This window comes from Peromyscus maniculatus, chromosome 23, assembly GCF_049852395.1.
Source record: "Peromyscus maniculatus bairdii isolate BWxNUB_F1_BW_parent chromosome 23, HU_Pman_BW_mat_3.1, whole genome shotgun sequence".
NCBI lineage: Eukaryota > Metazoa > Chordata > Mammalia > Rodentia > Cricetidae > Peromyscus > Peromyscus maniculatus.
In genome coordinates, this window is record NC_134874.1 from 50983520 (window position 1) to 51004067 (window position 20548).

The 20548-nt window shown below is 42.3% G+C and overlaps 1 protein-coding gene across 1 annotated transcript; it reads left to right on the plus strand.

The window, feature by feature from the left end:
* The first annotated feature begins 11111 nt into the window (after positions 1-11111).
* On the plus strand, positions 11112-18944 carry LOC143270365 (uncharacterized). The gene is made up of 3 exons (XM_076560141.1): positions 11112-12694; positions 13279-13713; positions 15038-18944. The coding sequence occupies exons 1-2, from the start codon at positions 12099-12101 to the stop codon at positions 13301-13303; spliced, it is 621 nt and encodes a 206-aa protein (XP_076416256.1). The 5' UTR covers positions 11112-12098; the 3' UTR covers positions 13304-13713; positions 15038-18944.
* Positions 18945-20548: the final 1604 nt, after the last annotated feature.

A 20548-nucleotide genomic window follows, 5' to 3' on the forward strand; every position in this document is an offset into this window, starting at 1 on the left:
TGCTACTCACATCACCAGTGAGGCTACCTGGAAAACGGGACCCCAAAAAAGACACAGAGAAATGGATGAGATCTACATGAACAACCTGGTCATGAGTGGGAAAAATGAAAGGCGACGGTCGAGGGAAAGAGAGTGGGAGATCCTAGCTGGATCAAGAAAAGAGAGGGAGAACAAGGAATAGGAGACCATGGTAAATGAAGACCACATGAGAAGGGGAGGAAGCAGAGAGCTAGGGAGGCCCTCGGAGATCCACAAAAATACCCCCGCAAAAGACTGCTGGCAATGGTCGAGAGACAGCAGGAACTGACCTACTCTGGTGATGGGATGGCCAGACACCCTGATAGTTGTGCCATAAACCCCATCAAGGACTGAGGAATCTGGATGCAGACATCCACGGCTGGGATGGAGCACTGGGAGTCTAATTAGTGAGAAAGAAGAGGGTTTATATGAGCGAGAATTGTTGAAGCCAAGGTTGGATAAAGCACAGGGACAAATAACCAAATGAATGGAAGCACAGGATCTATGAACCAAAGGCTGAGGGGCCCCCAACTAGATCAGGCCCCCTGAATGGGTGAGACAGTCATTTGGCTTGATCTGTTTGGGAGGCAGCTGTGCGTTGGTGCCCGGTCCTGGGCTCGTTGCATGAGATGGTTATTTGAATCCTGGGACTTATGCAGGGACACTTGGCTCGGTCTGGGAGGGGGGGAATGGACCTGCCTGGACTGAGTCTACCAGGTCGATCCCGGTCCTTGGGGGAGACCTTGATCTGGAGGAGGTGGGAATGGGGGGTCGTTTGGGGGGAGGGGGAGGGGGGCGAGAGGGGGAGAACAGGGGAATCTGTGGCTATTATGTTGAACTGAATGGTGTTATAAAATAAAAAAAACCCAAAAAACTCAATAGTGTCTTTGGAGCATCCTTCTGTTGTAATGTCCTGTAAGTCTTTTCATTTTTTCTCTTTTGTATTTTATTATGTATTTTGTGTATGTATTATGGCTCCTCTTTTAGTGTTTTTATGAGATTCCTGAGAGCGTGAACAAGTGGGTTTCTATGTGTATATCTGTTTTTTGTGTGATCTCTTGGGAAATTTTCCTCTTGTATGGTAGTTTTCTACTATTCTGATGTGCTAGTTTTTGTTTGATATACTGCTATATTATATTATATTATATTATATTATATTATATTATATTATATTTTATAAATTTTCTTTAGAAGCCTGATTGTTTTCTAGTGAGAGATAGAATGGAGTTAGATCTGAGCAGGAGGAGTGATGGGGAGGAACAAGGAGAAGAACAGAGTGGGGAAACTGTAATTAGAATATATCATGTAAGAAAAAAGATATTTTCCATAAATGAAAAGGAAAGATAAAAAAGATATAAAATATAATTGTAAACCATAATATCTAAGCAAATGTTGTATAAGCTAAATTTCGCAAAACAAAATATTAAAAGCCCCAAAACTTTCAAGATATCATTGGTTTCATTTTTTAATTTTGTTGTTTATTGAAAATAGATTTTTTCCATACACTATATTGTTATCAGGGTTTTCCTTCCCCCACTCCTCCCAGATCTCCTGCACCTTCCTATCCACCCCAAAATACATCTTTTCTCTTGCCTTCTCATTAAAAACACACAGACATGCAAAATAAATAAGTCAATAAAAATAATCCAGAATAGGAAACAAACAAATAGAAAATGTCATCATTCCCCACTGAGTTCATCTTGTGTTGCCATCTCCTGCTGCGCATATAGCCTGCCCTTCAGTGTCCTTTGTGTATCCTGTGAGACCTCATGGGAGAAACAAAATTTTCCTTTCATTTCCTGAGCAAGTTTAAGTTTCTGCAGTGATTAACTGAAAAAGAAGTAACAAAAAATTGGTCATAAGAGAAGAGGAAATTGTCTTTTTTGTTTGTTTTTTTGAGACAGGGTTTCTATGTGTAACAGCCCTGGCTGTGCTGGAACTTACTTTGTAGACCAGGCTGGTCTCAAACTCACTGAGATCCACCTGCTTCTGCCTCTTGAGTGCTGGGATTAAAGGCATGAGCCACCACTGCACAGGTGGAAATTCTTTAACATGAGCTTGTTCATGACATATTGTGTACAACACTAAACTTTGTCAGAAGATCAGAGAGACAAAGGAACAAGCCACTGCCAGGTCTTACCTCTAGGACTCCTCAACCTGAAAAGTCCTCAGCTGATAGGATTCAGGTTGAATGAGCTTCCTCAACCGAAAAGGCTACCACTGTTTGACTGTTTATTTCCTAGACTGAGTCAAACATATGTAGTCCAGGGTGGCTTTGAACTCACAGACATCCAGACAATCTCTGCCTTAGAAGTGCTAGGATTAAAGGTATGTGCCACCACTGTTTAGCATCTATGTTTAATCTAGTGGTTTATTCTGTTCTCTGACCTTCAGGTAAATTTTATTGGGGTGCACAATATATCACCACAGTTCTGAATTTTTGTCTAAAATAATAGCAGAAGGTTATAGCTAATATAAGAAAAACTATATACAATAAGTGTATATAATACATTAACAATGTCCAGTCCATTAACATTTGAAACTTCAGACAAAGAGCTCCATTATTTATCCTATTTTGGTGAGTCCAAAATGTTGTATCTAATTCACGTCCTATCCTAACTTTTATTACCAACTGAAAACGGTCTTTTGATGTCTTTCAGACTTGTACACTTTACACCTCTTTAGTGAGTTTCTTTTCTGCTTTTGTTAACATGGAAAAATTTAGCTATAACTATCTAGTCTTCAGAGCGCATGCTCTTTCTTTAATATGTAATAAATACTTCATGGTGGAAAACAAATCTGGACAGATTACCTCCCTAAAGATAGCTTTGACTCTAGATCAAAATTTATTAAAATAATTTAATTCTTATAGTAACAAGGACAAGTACTGTGGAGAGAGACATAAGGTACAGAAAGACATTTACACACTCAGACCCCACACTGTAACCTAAAACTTCTTTAAAACACACCTGTCCAGTTCTAGTATTCCAATGTTCTAACAGAATCCAAAAATACATATCAGCTCATATATATAAGGACTGTGTTGACTTCTGGACAAATAGTTGCTCATCATTTTTATCATTTACTTCTCTGTTCTCTGTGAGAAAAATTACCTGAAATGAAAAATGTAATGGCAGGTAGGCTTTAAGCTTCCTTGTTTTTAAGAGATATCATCAGTATTAAAGAGCAGACATAGTAGGATTCAGGAGAGCTGTAGGTGCTGAGATTTGAGTGTATCAACTCTTTACAGAGCAGAGTACAAGGAACCTGAACTGGAGGCCAGAACCTGAGGTAGGTAGAACCCTCAAAAGTCTGTGAATAATGACCTACTTTCACCATAGAGGCCCAAACTCTTCAAAATCCTACAATCTCCTCGTATAACCAGAACCTCAGTATCACAATCAACTGAATTAGAGAAAGAACAGCAACCATAAATAAAAATATCCTCAAGTTCAGACACACACCCAACATCTAAGTGTAGTATTGAGATGATATGGTCCACAATGCACCATCCCTTAACATGTGGTCTGCTTGCTATATAACACACAATGCCTCTGTGTGGGTTCAGCTCCACACCATGCATATGGCTTTCCTCAGCAAAAGACGTCCCAGATGCAATATCCTCTGAGGCCCTCCCTCCTCACAGGACTCTGGGCATGCCTCACAACCTTGGTCAGTTAAGTCGGAAACCGTGATGCACACTTCCTTAGGCCCCTCAAGTTTGCAACTCTTTACTTCCTGCAACACAGAACCATTTTTAAAATTCTAGTATGCCCTGCCACCATCTTAAACTGTACCCTGATGCCTTGGGTTATAGTTACAGTAGTCTCTCTGTGAAAATCCATGGGAATATGTCTGTATTTGATCACTCTCTAGCAGGGATCCATCTCATTAGCCTTTTCAGTCAAATACATTCCAAAGGAATGACATATCCTCATTTATAGTCTTCTATGGGTGCTCTTTTAAACCGAAGGGACCCCAAATATTATCACTGTGCACAGCTTAAGTTTTCTGTTTAGTATTATACATCTCTTTGTCAATTCCAGGAGCTTTGTCATAAACTTCCTACAGCTTTAAATCACCAGGTTTGACCCAAGATCATGGAATTACTTATTTCTTGTTATTATTTCTTTTGAGATTTGCACTCAGTCCCTTCCCCTCAGTTACCTTATCTAACACCTGTCTGTATCCATTAAACTTTCTGTCCTAGTTTTCAACCATCGAGTAAAATGAGTCCTATCCACATATATGTTTGGACTGCATTCCACTGGAACATAGTGGAGTAACCCAGGGTATAACTATAGATGAAATTTCATATTACTTCTCCCCATGCATGTGTCAAATGCCAATTACTACTCTGCTAGTGGTAGGTCTTCATGGCTACCTCCAATCTCAATGCAGGTATGTGGTCCCCCCATGTGCTTGCACTAGGCTTGTGCATGCTGTCACACTTAATGTGAGTTCATGACTCAGCTGCCTTGTTGTGTACTAAGGACACTGTTTCCTAGAAGTAATCAACACTGTCTGTCCCTTAGAATCTTTCTACTCCTTCACAGTGATCCATGAACTTGTGAGGAGGCGATACGATGTAAATGTCCCTACGGCTGATCATTATCTACTCGTATTCCATGGACCTTGGCCAATAGCTTGTCTCAGTGTTAGACACCACCTGCTCTGAATACAAGCATCTTTTTGCATTACTTAACTTTGACATCACTATTTTCACAGTTTGGAATATAACACCTGTTTGATTTAAAATTAAATACTTCATTGTGTGTAATATCACAATGTAAAAAGAAATTTGGAACTCAGCAGCCTAAAGACAATGGGTAATAATGCTGGACTCACATTTATAATCTTAAAAAATAAAAATTATAAAGCCAAGAAGTCTCAGTGTGGATAGAAGTTTAGACAGTATTTACATGGTACAAGATGAGTATAAAGGTTCAGGGTAACCAAGGGGGAGTTCATTCTTTGGCATGCAAGAAAGGAAGAGCACTGGAATCCACAAAGGAGTCAGGACCCATATAAAGAGGAAACCAGAAAGGCAATGTGGAGAAAGAAAGGGAACAGTCCACTCTTCCCACATGGAGACCAGGTGATAGTAGATGGGAGGACCCACAGAGGATAAGGCATCTGGACAAAGAGCCCTGCTTCTGAAAGACTGGCATTCCATTTCAAATGAGAGACATGTGGTGTTGGTATGTGTCAACCTAGTGGAGAAATTTCCTGTGACAGTCTTCAAGGCAGACTAGATTTGTGAACACAGGGGCTCCATATATTCACAATTCATAGAGCACTATTATCAGGGGCCCACTGGACAGTTTATGGAAGAATCAAATACCAAGGAGCCTGGGGATCACACTGACCGAGTTTGTGTGTGTCAGGTGGTCCAATAGACAGGCATGAATATTGGCCTGTTCAGATGCAGATACTCTGACTAAAGTCAAGAAGAAAGAACCACAGATGACTGTATCTGTCAGGGCACCTAAAATGTAACTTGACACTTCTAACTAGAGACACATGTTTGAGATTGCATTAGTGCTACTTGGATAGGTCAAGGAAATGTCAGAAGAATATTGAGATGACAAATGCCATATAACCAACAGGACAACTCTGCTGATGTCCATGCCATTATTTCTTCCCATTTGGTTGATTTGTGTTTTTATATCTGAAGTTAAATAAACCATGCCTCCTGTAAGTAGATCTTTGCCAACTATTAGATCATAACCACATTGACAAACTGACACAAGAATGTGAGAGAAAAAATTAAAAATCACTATGGATTTTGCCAAGCCTTGATTGGACCATTGCATGTGACATCACATGGAGTCCAAGTGATGTAAGCTAGATATCAGTCAATAAAAGGGTGCCATCTAGGGCTGGGTTTTGTCTTTGTACTTCGAAGAAGCAGTTGGTTGGTGGGAGAGCAGTTGGATTCAGTTGCTTCTAAATTTGGACTTCTCAAAACCTGCCGGATCTCAACTTAGTGAGTATATTTCCCAGGCTTTCAGTTTGGGTTTTTGTATCTATTGGTATCTATTCATTGCTTTATTTACATCTTTGGTTTGGGTTTTGATTTGTGCCTGTAAATGCTTTTTCCTTATTTCACCTCATTTTCCTTTTATCAATTTCTTTATTTGTCATTTTTGCCTTTGTTCTTGTGGAATTCACACATATAGTGGTATAGATTATCTCTATAGCATGAGGAATTTGATCATGACTTCCCATATCTGACTATTTTGCAGTTTGATCATATTTACATGCTCTATTTCACTTACCCACACATTGAATGTGACAAGTACTTCCAAATGATCTAAGGTTCTTCTCTCTGCTTGTTCAGAATCCCTAGGAAACAAAATGTGACACTGGTGTTTGTGGAGCTGGAACATTTGAAGTAACACTTTCTCTAGTTCCAAATATTTTCCTGAAAAAGGCATTTCATTCCTTTGATGTCTGATTATAGGTCTTACCTCAGTGTTGTGTGTGTGTTCTGCTTTGTGTCCATTTGTATGTGTGGATGAATCCTAATGTTCCTGGGTGATCGTGAAGTATGGTCTTAATGTGTTGTTGAATTTGGTGTGAGCTATCTCTCATTAAGGATTTTTATAATCTGTTAGTCCAGGATATTGCCTGACACTGGCCCCCTTTTAAGTTTTATTTACTTGGTGTGAGAATAAGGGTAATGCATCTTTGATGAGAAAAAATTTGAAAATGTTCTTTCCCTTAGACTTATAGGATACTGAAATATCTGGAGAACATTGCTGTTTTATGTTGAGATGATAGAATTCATCAGTGAATTTTCCTGGTCACTGTATGAGTCTTTCTTGATACTCAGTACTTTCAGAGTGTTTGTCTAGTTTTATTTCCTAGACTTTAACTTTCCCTTTGACATTTTATTTCCCTCCTTTTTGGATGTATTTTATTATCAGGGGAAGGAGGGAATGCCCAGAGCTTACAGGACAGTGATGCATGGACAGATCTTCCTTTCAGACAAAAGGTCATTAGTAAAGATGGTCTGGACACTCTGTGGGTGTCTGAAGGAGTTTTCTTCCCACCAGACAAGTGTGTCTCCATTAACTTCGTGTCTGAGGGGAAAGGAGTTGCTTCAATATCAAGAAGCAGGCTTGGTTAATATGAGACCTATGCGACATGACAGAGCATGGGATCTGGAATTTAGGCTACTTGAAGAGCTCATTGATTATATTCACAGGGTGGGTGGGAGGGATATGTTCAATGTGTGACTGTGTGACAGCAATGAATTTGTCTTGGCTTCTGGGAAAGTAACAGGAGTGGGGTTGGGAAGGATAGCAGCCCTCTCTGCTAAGGGCATTTCCTTGGGAACAAGAACGTGAATGGAAAAAAGATTAATAATTTTTTTTTTGGTTTTTCAAGACAGGGTTTCTCTGTGTAGCTTTGCGCCTTTCCTGGAACTCACTTGGTAGCCCAGGCTGGCCTCAAACTCACAAAGATCCGCCTGCCTCTGCCTCCCGAGTGCTGGGATTAAAGGCGTGCGCCACCACCGCCCGGCAAATATTAATAATTTAACAGAAAATAATTTTAAAAAATCACTGTGGTTTTTTTCTGAACCTTGATTGGTCCATAGTATGTGACATCACACGGAATCCTTGTGATGTATGCTAGATACTAGCCAATGAAAAGGCACTGCCTGAGGCTGGGTTTTGTCTGTACTTCAGAAAATCTGTTAGTTGGTGGGAGAGCAGTTGGACTCTGTTGTTTCCCATATACTTGACCTTTTCCCTGACTTGTTGGATCTGGACATAGTGAATTTGATTCCCAAGTTCTCAGTTTGGGATTTTGTCAATTGTATTTAGTTATTTCTTTATTTACATTATTGGTTTGGGTAGTATTTTTTTTTCTGTAATTCCTTTTTCTTCATCTCAACTTATTTTCCTTCTGTCACCTTCTTTTCTTTGTCATTTTTGGCAGTGTTCTTGTGTATTTTACAAATTTATTGTTATATATTAAATGCATAGGATGAGGAATTTGATCATGACTGATATCTGGCTGTTTTCTACTTTGATCATATTAATCTGCTACATTTTACTTTCCGACCCATTGAATTGGACAAGTACTTTGTCAAAGGGTCAAGTCCCATTGAATTCTACCCCTTATACAAAGGCTATCCCCCTGCCTGCTCATGACCTGCAGTGAACAAAATGTGACACTTGTGTTTGTGGAACTGGCATGTTTGTAGTAACACTTTCACTAATTCCAAGTTTTTCCTGAGTTAGGCATTCCATTCCACTGATGTCTGATTTAGGACTTACCTCAGTGTGGTATGTATGCTATGCCCTTTGGCAATTTGTGTCTATGTACGAATCTTGAGTGTTCCTGGTTAAAGACGTCTTGATCATGAAGTCTGGTCTTATTAATGTGGTGTTGAATTTGAGGTGAGTTATCAATTATTCTCATTCAGGTTTTTTCCAATCTGTCAGTCAAGGATATTGGCTGATACTAGGATCTTTTTGAAATGTCTTATATGGTTTGGAAATTGGGGTAATATTTCTTTCATGAAATGTGCTTGAAAGTGTGCCTTCCCTCCATTTTATGGACTACTGAAATACTGCGGATCATTGCTGCTAGTTGTTGAGATTGGACAAGTTGATTTCCAGTTTGTTAGTTTTGGGTCCAGGGATTTATATTTGCTGCTTCATATTTATATTTATGTTTTCAGTTTTCTTTATATTTATTCTTCTTTCATATACTACATCCTGACTGCATCCTCCCCTCCCTCTACTCCTCCCAGTTGCCTCTCACCTCCTCTCTCCACAAGATCCACTGCTCTTCAGTTTTCCTTGAGAAAAGAGCAGGCCCCAAGGGATAGCAACTAAACATGGGATCACGAGATTCAATTAGATTATATTTAAATTTTGGTTTTTTCTCTTTTTTTAATGTGTAAATACTTTTGAAGAAACATTTAATTTTTTATTCTTTGAGAATTTCATTTTATTTTTATTATTATAAATTTTTCTTTTCATTTTACATACCAACCACAGATTTCCCCGTCCTCCCTCCTCCCACCCCCGAGCCTTCCTCCCAACCCACCCCTCATTCCTAGCTCCAAGGCAAGGTCTCCCATGGGGAGTCAGCAGAGCCTGGTGCATTCACATGATGCAGGTCCAAGCCCCTCTCCCTGCACTAAGTCTGTACAAGGTGTCCCACCATAGCCACTGAGTTCCAAAAAGCCTGCTTATGCACCAGGCATGGATCCCAATCCCACTGCCTGGGGGCCCCCTAGCCAGTTCAAGCTAAACAACAGTCTTGCCTATCCAGAGGGCTTAGTCCAGTCCCATGGTGGCCCCTCAGCTATTGGTCCACAACTAGTTTGGTTAGTTGTTTCTGTACTTTTTTCCATCATGATCTCAATGTCCCTTGCTCATAGAATCCCTCCTCTCTCTCATTGATTGGACTCCTGGAGCTTGGCCTGGCCTTGGTTGTGGAAATCTGCATCTGCTTCCATCAGTTACTGCATGGAGGCTCTATGATGACAGTTAGACTATTCACTGTTCTGATTACTGGAGTAGGACAGTTCAGGCACCCTCTTGACTATTGCTAATAGTCTAAGGTGGGGTCATCCTTGTGGATTCCTGAGAACTTCTCTAGCACTCTGTTTTTCTCTATTCCAATGATGTCTTCTTTTATTATGTTATCTCTTTCCTTGCTCTCCCACTCTGTCCTTTCTCCAGCTCAACCCCCACCCCATTCCCTTATGTTCTCATCCTCCATTCTTTGTCCTCCATTACCCCACCTCACCCCCAGTTTGCTCATGTAGATCTCATCTATTTCTCCTTCGTTGGGCTATCTATGCATCTCTCTTGGCATCTTCATTGTTAGCTAGCTTCTCTGGAGCTGTGGGTTTTAATTTGGTTAAATTTGCTTTGCATCTAGTATCCACTTGTGAGTGAATACATACCATGTTTATCATTCTGAGTATGAGTTATCTCGGGATAATTTTTATATACATTCTCATAAACAATTGCATGACACATTTCCATACATGCCTATACTGTACTTTGATCATGTTCCTCTGCACTATGTCAGTCCCCCACCATATCTTTGTGACTGATACTGTGACTTTACACAAGCCTAGCCCTCTCCTTCCTGTGACCAGGAGAAACAAAGTAGATCCTGTTTCTGTTTGTGGACCTGCCTTGTCTCCTAAAAACGATATCTAGTTTAGCTACTTTCCTTATAACACAACAGTTCTCTAATCACTGTGCTGAGTGTGGATTCTTCCCACAGTCTTTTTATGTGCTATGCTGTTGTTCCATTTGTTACAAATGTTACTTCTGTGATTCTGACCATGAACAAAGGGCTCTTTAGTGTGTTGCGGAGATGGAGGTGAAGTATGAGGGACTCTCATGAATGATCTTCACATCTATGTTCATCAAGGAAAGGAGCTCACACTTGCTCCATTTGTTGAGCTTACTTGGTGGTGGGATCAGGCTAACACTGGCACAGGGATGAGTTTGGATGTGTTCCTTTGCTTTTTCTTTCTTGAAGTATTTTCTATAACCCTCGTGTTCATTCTTCTGCAAAGCTTTGAATGATTCAGGGAATCCATGAGATCTGGGCTCTGCCTTGTTTGGAGCTGATTTTGTTGCCAATCTGCACTGGTGTTTTTGACTTATGTGTTTAAGTGTTTTTATTTTATTTTAACTCAATATTCACACATGTGTAAGAATTCCTTTCATATTTTATAATTTTCTGGAGTATAAATACTGTAACATCCTAAAGACCATCTGGACTGTAGTTGTATCAGCTACAACATCAAATTTTTTATGGTGTTATTTTTATCTGATCTCTCTTTGTTTGCATTGTGGCACATCTGTGAACAGAGCAGATCATTCTTTCCAGATTCTCAGGATTTTCCTTTGCATACCTAATTTACTTATACCAACTCTGATCTTTGCTATGATTTCGCATCCACTGCCTTAGGTTTGGGTTCCTCTAGTATTTTTATATCCTTGAAGAGCATCATTAGATTGTTTGGGATATCTCAATTTCATAACAGAGAATCCAAAGTTATGTCCTCCCCTTCTAAAAGTGCATTAATCTTTTTCTTTTAGCATTGTGTGGGTCTGAAATTGCTCACAAGATAAAGTGGTTGAAATTGAGCAGAACACCATGGGCAGCCACATGGAAGAGGACATTCTTGAAAACGATTTCAGGATGTTATCATCTCTAGGGTGTGGTTCATTCGGGGAGGTGAAGCTGGCCTGCCACCTTCCCACACATACACGAGTGGCTGTCAAGGTCCTTGAGAAAAACACCAACAGTGTGGCTGACATCAGCACTAAAGTGAACATCCTTCAGGCTTTAGAACACAGGAACATCGTTCGATTTTTTGACATGATCGACACACTGTCAACCACTTATCTGATTATGGAGTATGTGGCAGGAGAAGATCTGGAGAGCTGCCTCCAGGCACTGGGCTGTCTAAAGGAGGAGGAGGCTAGAGGGATTTTCCGGCAGGTGGTGTCAGCGGTTCACTTCCTCCACCAGAGACACATCGCACACCGTGATATCAAATTAGAAAACATCCTAGTCGATGCAGCAGGAAATGCAAAGTTTTGTGACTTTAGTATGGCAATTGAAATCACAGAGGGGCAGATGTTGGAGGAGATCTGTGGCTCCTTGCTCTATTGGGCCCCAGAGATCTTGGCAAGAAAGCCCTATGATGGACTGGCAGGTGATATGTGGAGCTTGGGTATCGTCCTGTATGTCCTGGTCACAGGGCACTTTCCATACATGGAAGAAACCCTTGAAGGTATGCACAGGCTCATCACCACCACAATGTGTCCCATTCCCTACCATCTGTCAAAACCCTGTTATTTCATCATTGCCCAACTACTCATGGTCCCTATCTGGTACCGATTCACAATCTGTCAGCTTGTGGGAAGAGCATGACTGGGCCCAATTCAAGAACATGTACTGCCTGCCACCAAAGAAATCCTGCCCAGGGTGGTGGAGACCATGTGCACCATAGGCTATACCTGTGAGGAAATTGTTTCATCCCTAACTCACAGGCGAGAAGATAATCATGTGACAGCTACATGCAACATTCTCAGATACCAGCTGAGTGGTGGGGACAGCCATCAGCAAGATCAGATGCCCTGGTTAACCAGCAGCCCTGCAGGTCCTGTTCACCTCCCTCTTCCCTTGACCGGAGAGCCAGCGAACCAGCGTTCACAACCAGTACACAAGCTGGGAAGAGTCACCTTAAGGTGGATGGTGTGGAAGAAAGAGGCAAAAGAGGCAGAAGCTACACCATGCACCACAGATCCTCCTTCCTGGAGGCGATGCCCGGTTCAGACAACACAGTCCCAGAAAGAGAAGCTCTTATGGCTGATGTCATCAATACTGCTACAGAGGACATTGCAGTCAACAGGAATTCTGTTGACCACCTGTCTGGCAATCTCTCCTGTCCTGAATCAGTCTTGGATGTAACACCCACAGGATTTCTAAACCTGGGCTTCTCTGAAGAAGATTCTTCCCAGGAGCCAGACATTCCCAGTGACCAGCCCCAGGTGGCACCCATGACAGCTGGATCCAGGCCATTGAGGGTCTGGAAACTGGTGAGGAAGCAAATTTCCCATGCACTGAGAGCACTGTGCAGCTGCTGCTGCTGCTGCTGCCTGCCCACACAAAGGTGAGCCCTGAACCCTTGCATCAGGGTCTTTAAGGAAAGAGAGGACAGTGGAGGCCCATTGGTTGGGCCACACAGATGAGTTCCTACATTTTCCTTTCAATATGCGTTTTCTTTTCTTTTTTTTTTTTTTTTTTTTTTTTGGTTTTTCGAGACAGGGTTTCTCTGTGTAGTTTTGCGCCTTTCCTGGAGCTCACTTGGTAGCCCAGGCTGGCCTCGAACTCACAGCGATCCTCCTGGCTCTGCCTCCCGAGTGCTGGGATTAAAGGCGTGCGCCACCACCGCCCGGCGCGTTTTCAATATCCTTTTTAAATGAAAAGTTGCACCCACTCAGGGGGCACAGAACTGCAGATATGTGGGACATTAGATGGCACATTGCACAGCTTCCTGTTCATGTACAGTCCTGGAAGGTTGAGGCAAAAGCAGATATCATAGCATGGGGACCACAGGGTGGGAAGGAAGGGAGGAGACTTTGGGTAAAGGGGGAAAGGGTCAGAATGGAGGAATCAGGAAGAGAAATATAGCACAGAAATTTATCTGCCAAAGTCACCAATAGAGGTGCTTTCATGTTTCTTTCTGCTTTCAAGTGTGGAAACTGAAATGGCCCAATAGAATTCCAGAACTGGTGAGGAGTGACTGCCACAGAAGTGAGCCAGAACTGATCTCCAGAGTGCCAGCTCTCTCCATCCTAGGACAACAGTCTCCTGCCTGCATTCATCCTCCAGCTATTGGGTCTGAGCTGCCACTTTGCATCTCTTTTAGCTTAATCCAGGTTCAGAACTCTTGTGGGACAATTGGGGGTCATAAAGCACATGGACCCCAGGACCCTCTACCTTCCTAGTTTTGGTTGTGCTTGTAGGACCACTCACACTGCATGGAAAACAGCAGCCTCTACCACCAGGAATGACTTTATACCAATCTAGGCTGCTCATCATCTTGGTCATTTTAACCCTCCAACTTACTCTGTAGACTGCCTTATGGACAAAACAGCAAGACCTGTGTAAGTCCTCTGGAGAATGGAGGTGGGTGAAGGAGACAAAGAGGACTAATTGGCAAACAATTTTGAGACAGGAATAGGGGACATGAGAGGTGGTGTAGAATAAGGAGTAGAGTCTGTTCTGAGGAACTTCGGGTCAACAAAGTTACATGAAAGAGATGTGTGTATTTTTACCTGTGACAGAGGCCATGCACAGTCTACAGCAGGAACAAACCTCCCCTGAACTGCAGACTGGGAGGGAGCTAGAAATAGCCAGCAATGAGGAGGAGAGGGCCTGCTCTGATGGTTCCTAGCATGTGTCAAGACACACAAGTAGGATGCTGTCTTGCAAATAACATCCTGTTCTCTCCTACAGATCTGGGGTGTAGCAGGAGAAAGATGCAGCACTATTGGTCAGTGGAGTCCAATCCTCCTCAGTGCTGAGTAAGTCCTGTCTGTTGAAGTCACAAGGAGAGACACTTTCTTTATTCTTTTGGGTTTTATTTGGGGAAAGTGAAATGGTCTACTTGAACTACAGTCTTGGTGTGGTGTAGTGCAACAGGAAGGCTCCAGGCTGGAAATCTGTGTCCTGTGTGATGATATGTTAGGGCTACAGGTTCCAGTATCCATCCTCCAGGTAGAGGGTCTCAGCTGCCATCTTCCCCATCCTTCACCTCACTGCTGCCCCTGCACTGTTGTTGAGCATCCCTAAGAGTCACATGTAGCATTGACCCAATGAATGTCTACATCCTTCATGGTTCCTGTGGGACCAGGGTTCCATGGTATCAAAAAGGGCTGCCTCTGTCAACAGGACAGACTTGCACACAGATCTCAGGCTTCCCTCTTCTTTGATTCATTCATCACCTCCAACTGCTTTCTGACTGTCTTCAGAAGAACTGCAGGAACTGTAAATCCACTGGGAGATGGGAGAATGGAGATAAGGGGGAGGAACAGGGGAAAGGAGGCGGAGAGGATCAAGAGGGAATGAGAGAACCTGTAGAGAGGGTAGAGTCTGTCCAGAGGAGCTTACCTGAAATGAGTCAGGAGAAAAGGATGTTTTTCTGGGTCAAGGGTCTTGAAGAAGTGAGACCAGGAACAAATGTCTCAAACAGAGTGGGGTGTGCCCTTGGGTTTATTGCCAGCCATGAGGAGGAAAGACCCTGCTCTGATGGTTCCTGGCATACGTCAAGGTAGAGAACTATGAGGCTGCTTTGAAAAGGAATTCCCATTCTGGGCTACTGAAGAAGGGTCTGGCAGCAGAGAAGGGTGGCTCCATCATGCAGTGGAGTCCTCTGCTGCTCCTGTCTGACATGTCCTTTGGCAGATCTGATGATGTCTATGTCTTTGTCTCTATAGCCCCCTTCATCCAGGATTCCCTTGCCGTCTCCCACCTCCTGATCCAAGAATCTTGCATCATTTTCCAATCTCTTGGAGGGATTTATAACTGACATTTGACCTTACATTAACTTTGTTCTGCTCCAATGTGGGAAGGTAACTAGGCCTCGCCAGGCCTGATACTGGGTATTGCCTTTACAAGACCAGAACATGGGACTTCTTTATGATCAATGCTTCACCATTGGGGTCAGACTTACAAGGAAACCTTGATCATCATGGATCTCTTGATGACAGGCCCTGGTGCAGTGTGAAGCATTGGTTGAGTGTAGTGTCTGAACTGTTTTCCAGGACACCTTCCAGGTAGGGAGCAGCTCACTGAGTTGGCCAGGGGAAATGAAGTCAACAGGGACTACAGGGTACTAATCTGTGTGAATCATGCCCCTGAAGGTACAGTTGAGTACAGTAAGTATCTGTTTGTGGTAGAAGACAAATCTCTGAAGCCTGGTCTTGATGTGGTGAAAAGGATCCCATGAAATAGCATGTGCCAGCATCCCTGACACAAAGGGAAAGTTATCATTGACTTGCTCAACTGAAGAGCAATGGGAGACTGAGAGACTGCAGAGGTTGACAAGGGAGGAACCAGCTTCTCTGCTGTAGTTGGCCTCCAGTTCCACTCAGACCATCTGACCCTGGGCTGTTAGCAAACACTGATGCAAACTAGAGTCTGTGGCCCGAACTTCTTCCCAGTGGATGATGGCCAGCTTGTGCTGTCACTGACTTCTAGAACCCTGACCATCTGGAGAGTTCCAAGTGCAGAGAACAAGATCAGTCAGTTTGTTCAGGAAGAGAGAGAAATTTTCAATTTGTGGGTATCACCTGGTGTCAGACTGTGTTTCTGCTGCATATCAATGAAAGCAGGGCTGAGAAATGGTTCACGATTCTGTTGAATTCTAGAAATGAGATAGGAAAATTTCCTAAATCCTCATTTTATATTTTACTTTTTTTGAGACTGGATCTCATTATATAGCCCTTACTATCCCAACACTCTTTGTGTAGAACACAAGCTCTCAACCTCAGAGAGATTGACCCCTTTCTCTGCCTCCTGAGTGCTGGGGTTACAGATGTGGACTGCCATGCCTGGCTTCAAGTACTGTATGTATAGCATCAATGGTAAATTTCTCAAACATGTGAGGGAAAGGAGACACGTTCTGTGCTTCTTTCATCCTAACAGGTTCAGGGATTGAACTGAAGGTAATGTCATCCAGGATGGACTACAAACAGCAGCAAAGTCCAAATCTAACCTTCAGAATAGAAGTCTATGTCCACCAGTGAACAGATACCTGGAGGTGAGAACTGCTGTCATGAATTCTTCTGGGGACCCCAGTCAGTGGGCTGGAGGAGGTATGCACTAGCTGATACATCCTTGTAAACAAGGCACAGAGCATGCAAAGGATACTCTCTAATCCTTTTTCACAGTATCTCCACCTGCAGTCCAGTCACAAATCCCATGACCTCACCCTGACCAATCAGGAGAGTCCAGATTGGCTACCTGGTCTGATGGATTGAGTTCTTTCCATTTGAGCCCTGTGATCACAGCTGAGGACTCAAGGTGGGTCACTGAGACAGCTGGTGCCTGTCTTGGGATGTTGGAGGCAGGGCTTTCACTTTAAGGACACAAGTGGCAGAGGCAGTACATGAACCCACATATTCTAAATAGGAGCTTCCAGTTCTACTCATCTGACACCCAGATTCTGTCTGCTTGTCTGCTGACTTCCATGGATACTCTTGCTCATGGGTCCCACAGCATTTTTGTTACTTGTCAAAACCACTTTGGGTTGGTTTTAGGACACTGAACCTTGTTCATACTCCCTGGTTAATGGAGAGCCCAGGACTGTAGATTTCTGGATTCTGAACCAACTAGGACTAGACAGTGTGTGATTAGCACACTGTGATAGCAGAGGTGATCAGCCCCTTCCAAGAACATTGTGGACAATCTCAGGAACACCACTGTCCTATTCCATGTCCTGAGCGTTCTGTTGTTCATGTTCTGACCCTTATGACCTGCACATTTTGCATAGGAAAGAAAACAGCGATCCTTGTCTTTTGGGACAAGCTTGTCACACATAACACAGTCATCCTCAGTTGTATCTTGTAGCTGTAGTGCCCGCAGTACCACCACCCATTTACCATGTCCGAGCAAGGGACTATGGATCAAAAAACAGAGACAAGAGACAGCAGGTCATTCACCTCATCAGAATGTCAAATGCCATTTATTGAAAGAGGCAGGAAACCATAAATACAGGCTTACAGCACAATGGAGGGACCCCAGAGGGCAGAACATTGCTACTGAATGTTCTACATTCTTGCATCTAAGCTGTTTATACCAAATGCAGGATACACGAACAAAGAATCTTCAGTGAACATTCAGGAAGAAGGAAACCGTCAGGGAGTCAGCATAGGGAGGACATATGTTCAAGGTCAGCAACCAAGGCAACAGCTACCCAAAATGGGGGGCCAGGGCCCTACAGGTACCTGATTTTTACTAAAAATGAGCTTTTGACTTAGGCTGTGTGAGATGTCAGCAGGTCACCTTACCCATCATGGAGACACCTGCCCCTGCTACACAGGAACTCTGACTTAGGTTGGTGAGCACCCGCCAGGCATTACCCATCTCTGAATTCTCATTATCATACAGGATGAACCATGTGTGAGCTGCAGAGTTAATTGTTGCCAAAGATCTCAAAGTGGCTCTGGGCTTGTAATCTGTACGACATAGAAAAGACCAACAGAAATCTTAACCCACCCATAGCCAGTAGGCTAAGGGCAATTGAGCCATTCCCTTCCTAAACAAGCCTTACTGCAAATTGGAGTTCTTGTAAGATGGTATCCCAAAAGCAAGTGGAACTTGAGTTTCATAAATTTTATAACTTTTAACACTAATCAAAATGCATATAACTGTTGAATTAAATTTATCATGCCCGATAGAAAGGAAGGTTAATTAACTATGGTAGCTACTTTTGCTGCCAGGGTGTCCACTGTGTTAGCTATAGTAACCAATTATGAAATAGCAATCCCAGAAACAGTAGCAGCAGTGGCCACCACCACTATAACAGCAACAAGGCAGCAGCAATGTCAAATTCTCTTCTGGAGTGTGTGAGCATCATCTGTGTCTTACTGCCACGGTCCACTGGCACGGACACAGCTCTAGGACATGAACCACCAAGGCCCATTTTCTTGATCCCAGCACCACTTAAGCTGGCAACTCTTCAAAAGAACAACTAAGAACCACAAAGGAAAAACTGACAGCACACAAGGAGCAGAACTAATAGTCTCATAATGGCTACATTCAGGCTCACAAATTTTAAGGTATCTTTAAAGGAGGCTAGATGAATTTCAGGAGGCCAATAAATGTTGCACAGAGCCACTCCTTAAAAGGTAGGTACTACACCAGCTTGAAGAGAATTGTGAAAATGAAAAGGCTTAGCTGGCATGTTACTGTTGGAAGTCAATGACCTTCAGGGTTATCCTTAATCTCCAAGGTGTCTGGGTGACATGTTTTCAAATGTACTTGAAAAAGCAGTTACCATACATTACTGTTTGTAGAATCCAAACACATGGCTGCAGTTCCCAAGCTTATGTTAATGCTTGCCAAGGTTGGCCATATTGGGCTCTCAATCCACATTGGCATCAGAAGGGGAGAGTTTTTCCCGAAGGCCCAATAGGTCTCTGCCATGTTGGGATTCAACAGCAGCCACAGGGCACACACAGCGCTGAGGAACCCAAAGAGGAATCTCATTGTTCTGTGGAAAGGCACAAACAGAACCCTGGGCCCACACCAACAACTGATTGAGTCCCCTCAAGTGCCAGTAGAAAGATCCTTCCATTGCATCAGAGGAAGTTTTGTAACAGGAACCCTCCAGTGCTTATCTGTAGCAGATACACCAGCAGAATCCCTGATAAAAAATTTAAAATATATAAAACAAGGGAAAGAATAAAATGTGGAGAAGAGAGATGAGCCCCTAGCTCCCCCCTTTTTACTTTCGAAAATATGTTTTTAAGGTATGATGGCAGCATTATGCTATAGCCTGTCCTTGAGGATTATAAGGAATACTAGTCTTATTAACAATAGAAAAATCTTGGCAGAATTTTGAAAATCCCGTACTGCTGTAGGTGGGACCATTATCAGTCTTTATGTATTTTGGCACTCCCATATAAGCAAAAGCATGAAGACAATGATTTTTTATATCTTTAACCTTTTCCCTTGAATGGGCAGAGGCAAAAATTAGAGAGGAATATGTATCAATAGACACATGGACATACTGTAATTTTCCTGAAGAAGGCACGTGACATCCATCTACCACACATGATTAGGTAAAAGTCCTCAGGGATTAACTCCCAAATGAGGAACAGGTAAAAATTCAGCACAAAGAAGACATGATTTAACTATCTGGATGGCTTGTTTCTAGATTATGCCTGTGTGATGACGAAGAGATCCAGCATTAAGATGATAACATTGATGCAACTGAGTTGCCTTTTCAAAGGCAGAACAAATTAATATGACAGCCATATGAGTAATGGCATCAGCCCTCTGATTACCTTATGTAGGCTGTTGTTTTTAAAGGCATAATGTCATGTGTCACATATGTTATCAGTATAAATATTTACACATTATTAGAAAACATCTGTAAAGCAAGCAACAGTGCTTGTACCTCCACCATCTGGGTGGAAGTTTCCTGGACTTTTATTCTCTTTACTATGTTACCAGAAACCACCACAGCACAACCACGTGAAGTGTCATCAGTAAATATCATATGGACCTGAGGAATAGGAGTCATCTGTACTATCTTGGGAAATATAACAGGATGGAATTTAAAACATTGACACACATCATTGGAGGGGTAGTGAGTATCAAACTGACCCTCCATGGAGCATGTCAATATGGTCCAATCATAATCATTATCTTGTAACCATGTTATTTGAGACTGGGTGTAGGGGGTTACCACAATATCTAGCTCCTTACCAAAAGTCTGAACACTTATCTTAATTCCCTTAAATATAATCTGAGCAAAAGCCTGGGGATAAGGAGTAATGGTTTTCACTGGAGAAGCTGGGGAATGTACCCATAGAATAGGGCCTGTTTGTCAAAACACTCCAGTAGGTGAATGAGAAAAACAAAATATTCGTGACCTAAATAATGATAGGGAAAGGATACCTGTACCTTTTTTGGGGCTATTTGTAAATTAGTCAGGCTAAGAACCTCTTGTAATTTAGAAAAGGCATCAAAAACAAGTTTTTTTATCTTTAGCAGCCAATAAAATATCATCCATATAAGTTAATCACAATTAAATGTCAATGTTTAGGAATTGCCACAGGGGCAGGCAAACCAGGCTGTGTTGCTTCCATGAGAAACATGGTTTTATTTACAGCTCTAAGATCTTGTAATAGCCTCTATTTTTTTGACTTTTTGTAGAGGCCAGTTGGGATCTCAGTATTCTTGTGAAATTATAGATATATCCATAACCAGAATCTAATAATCTTTTTATCTC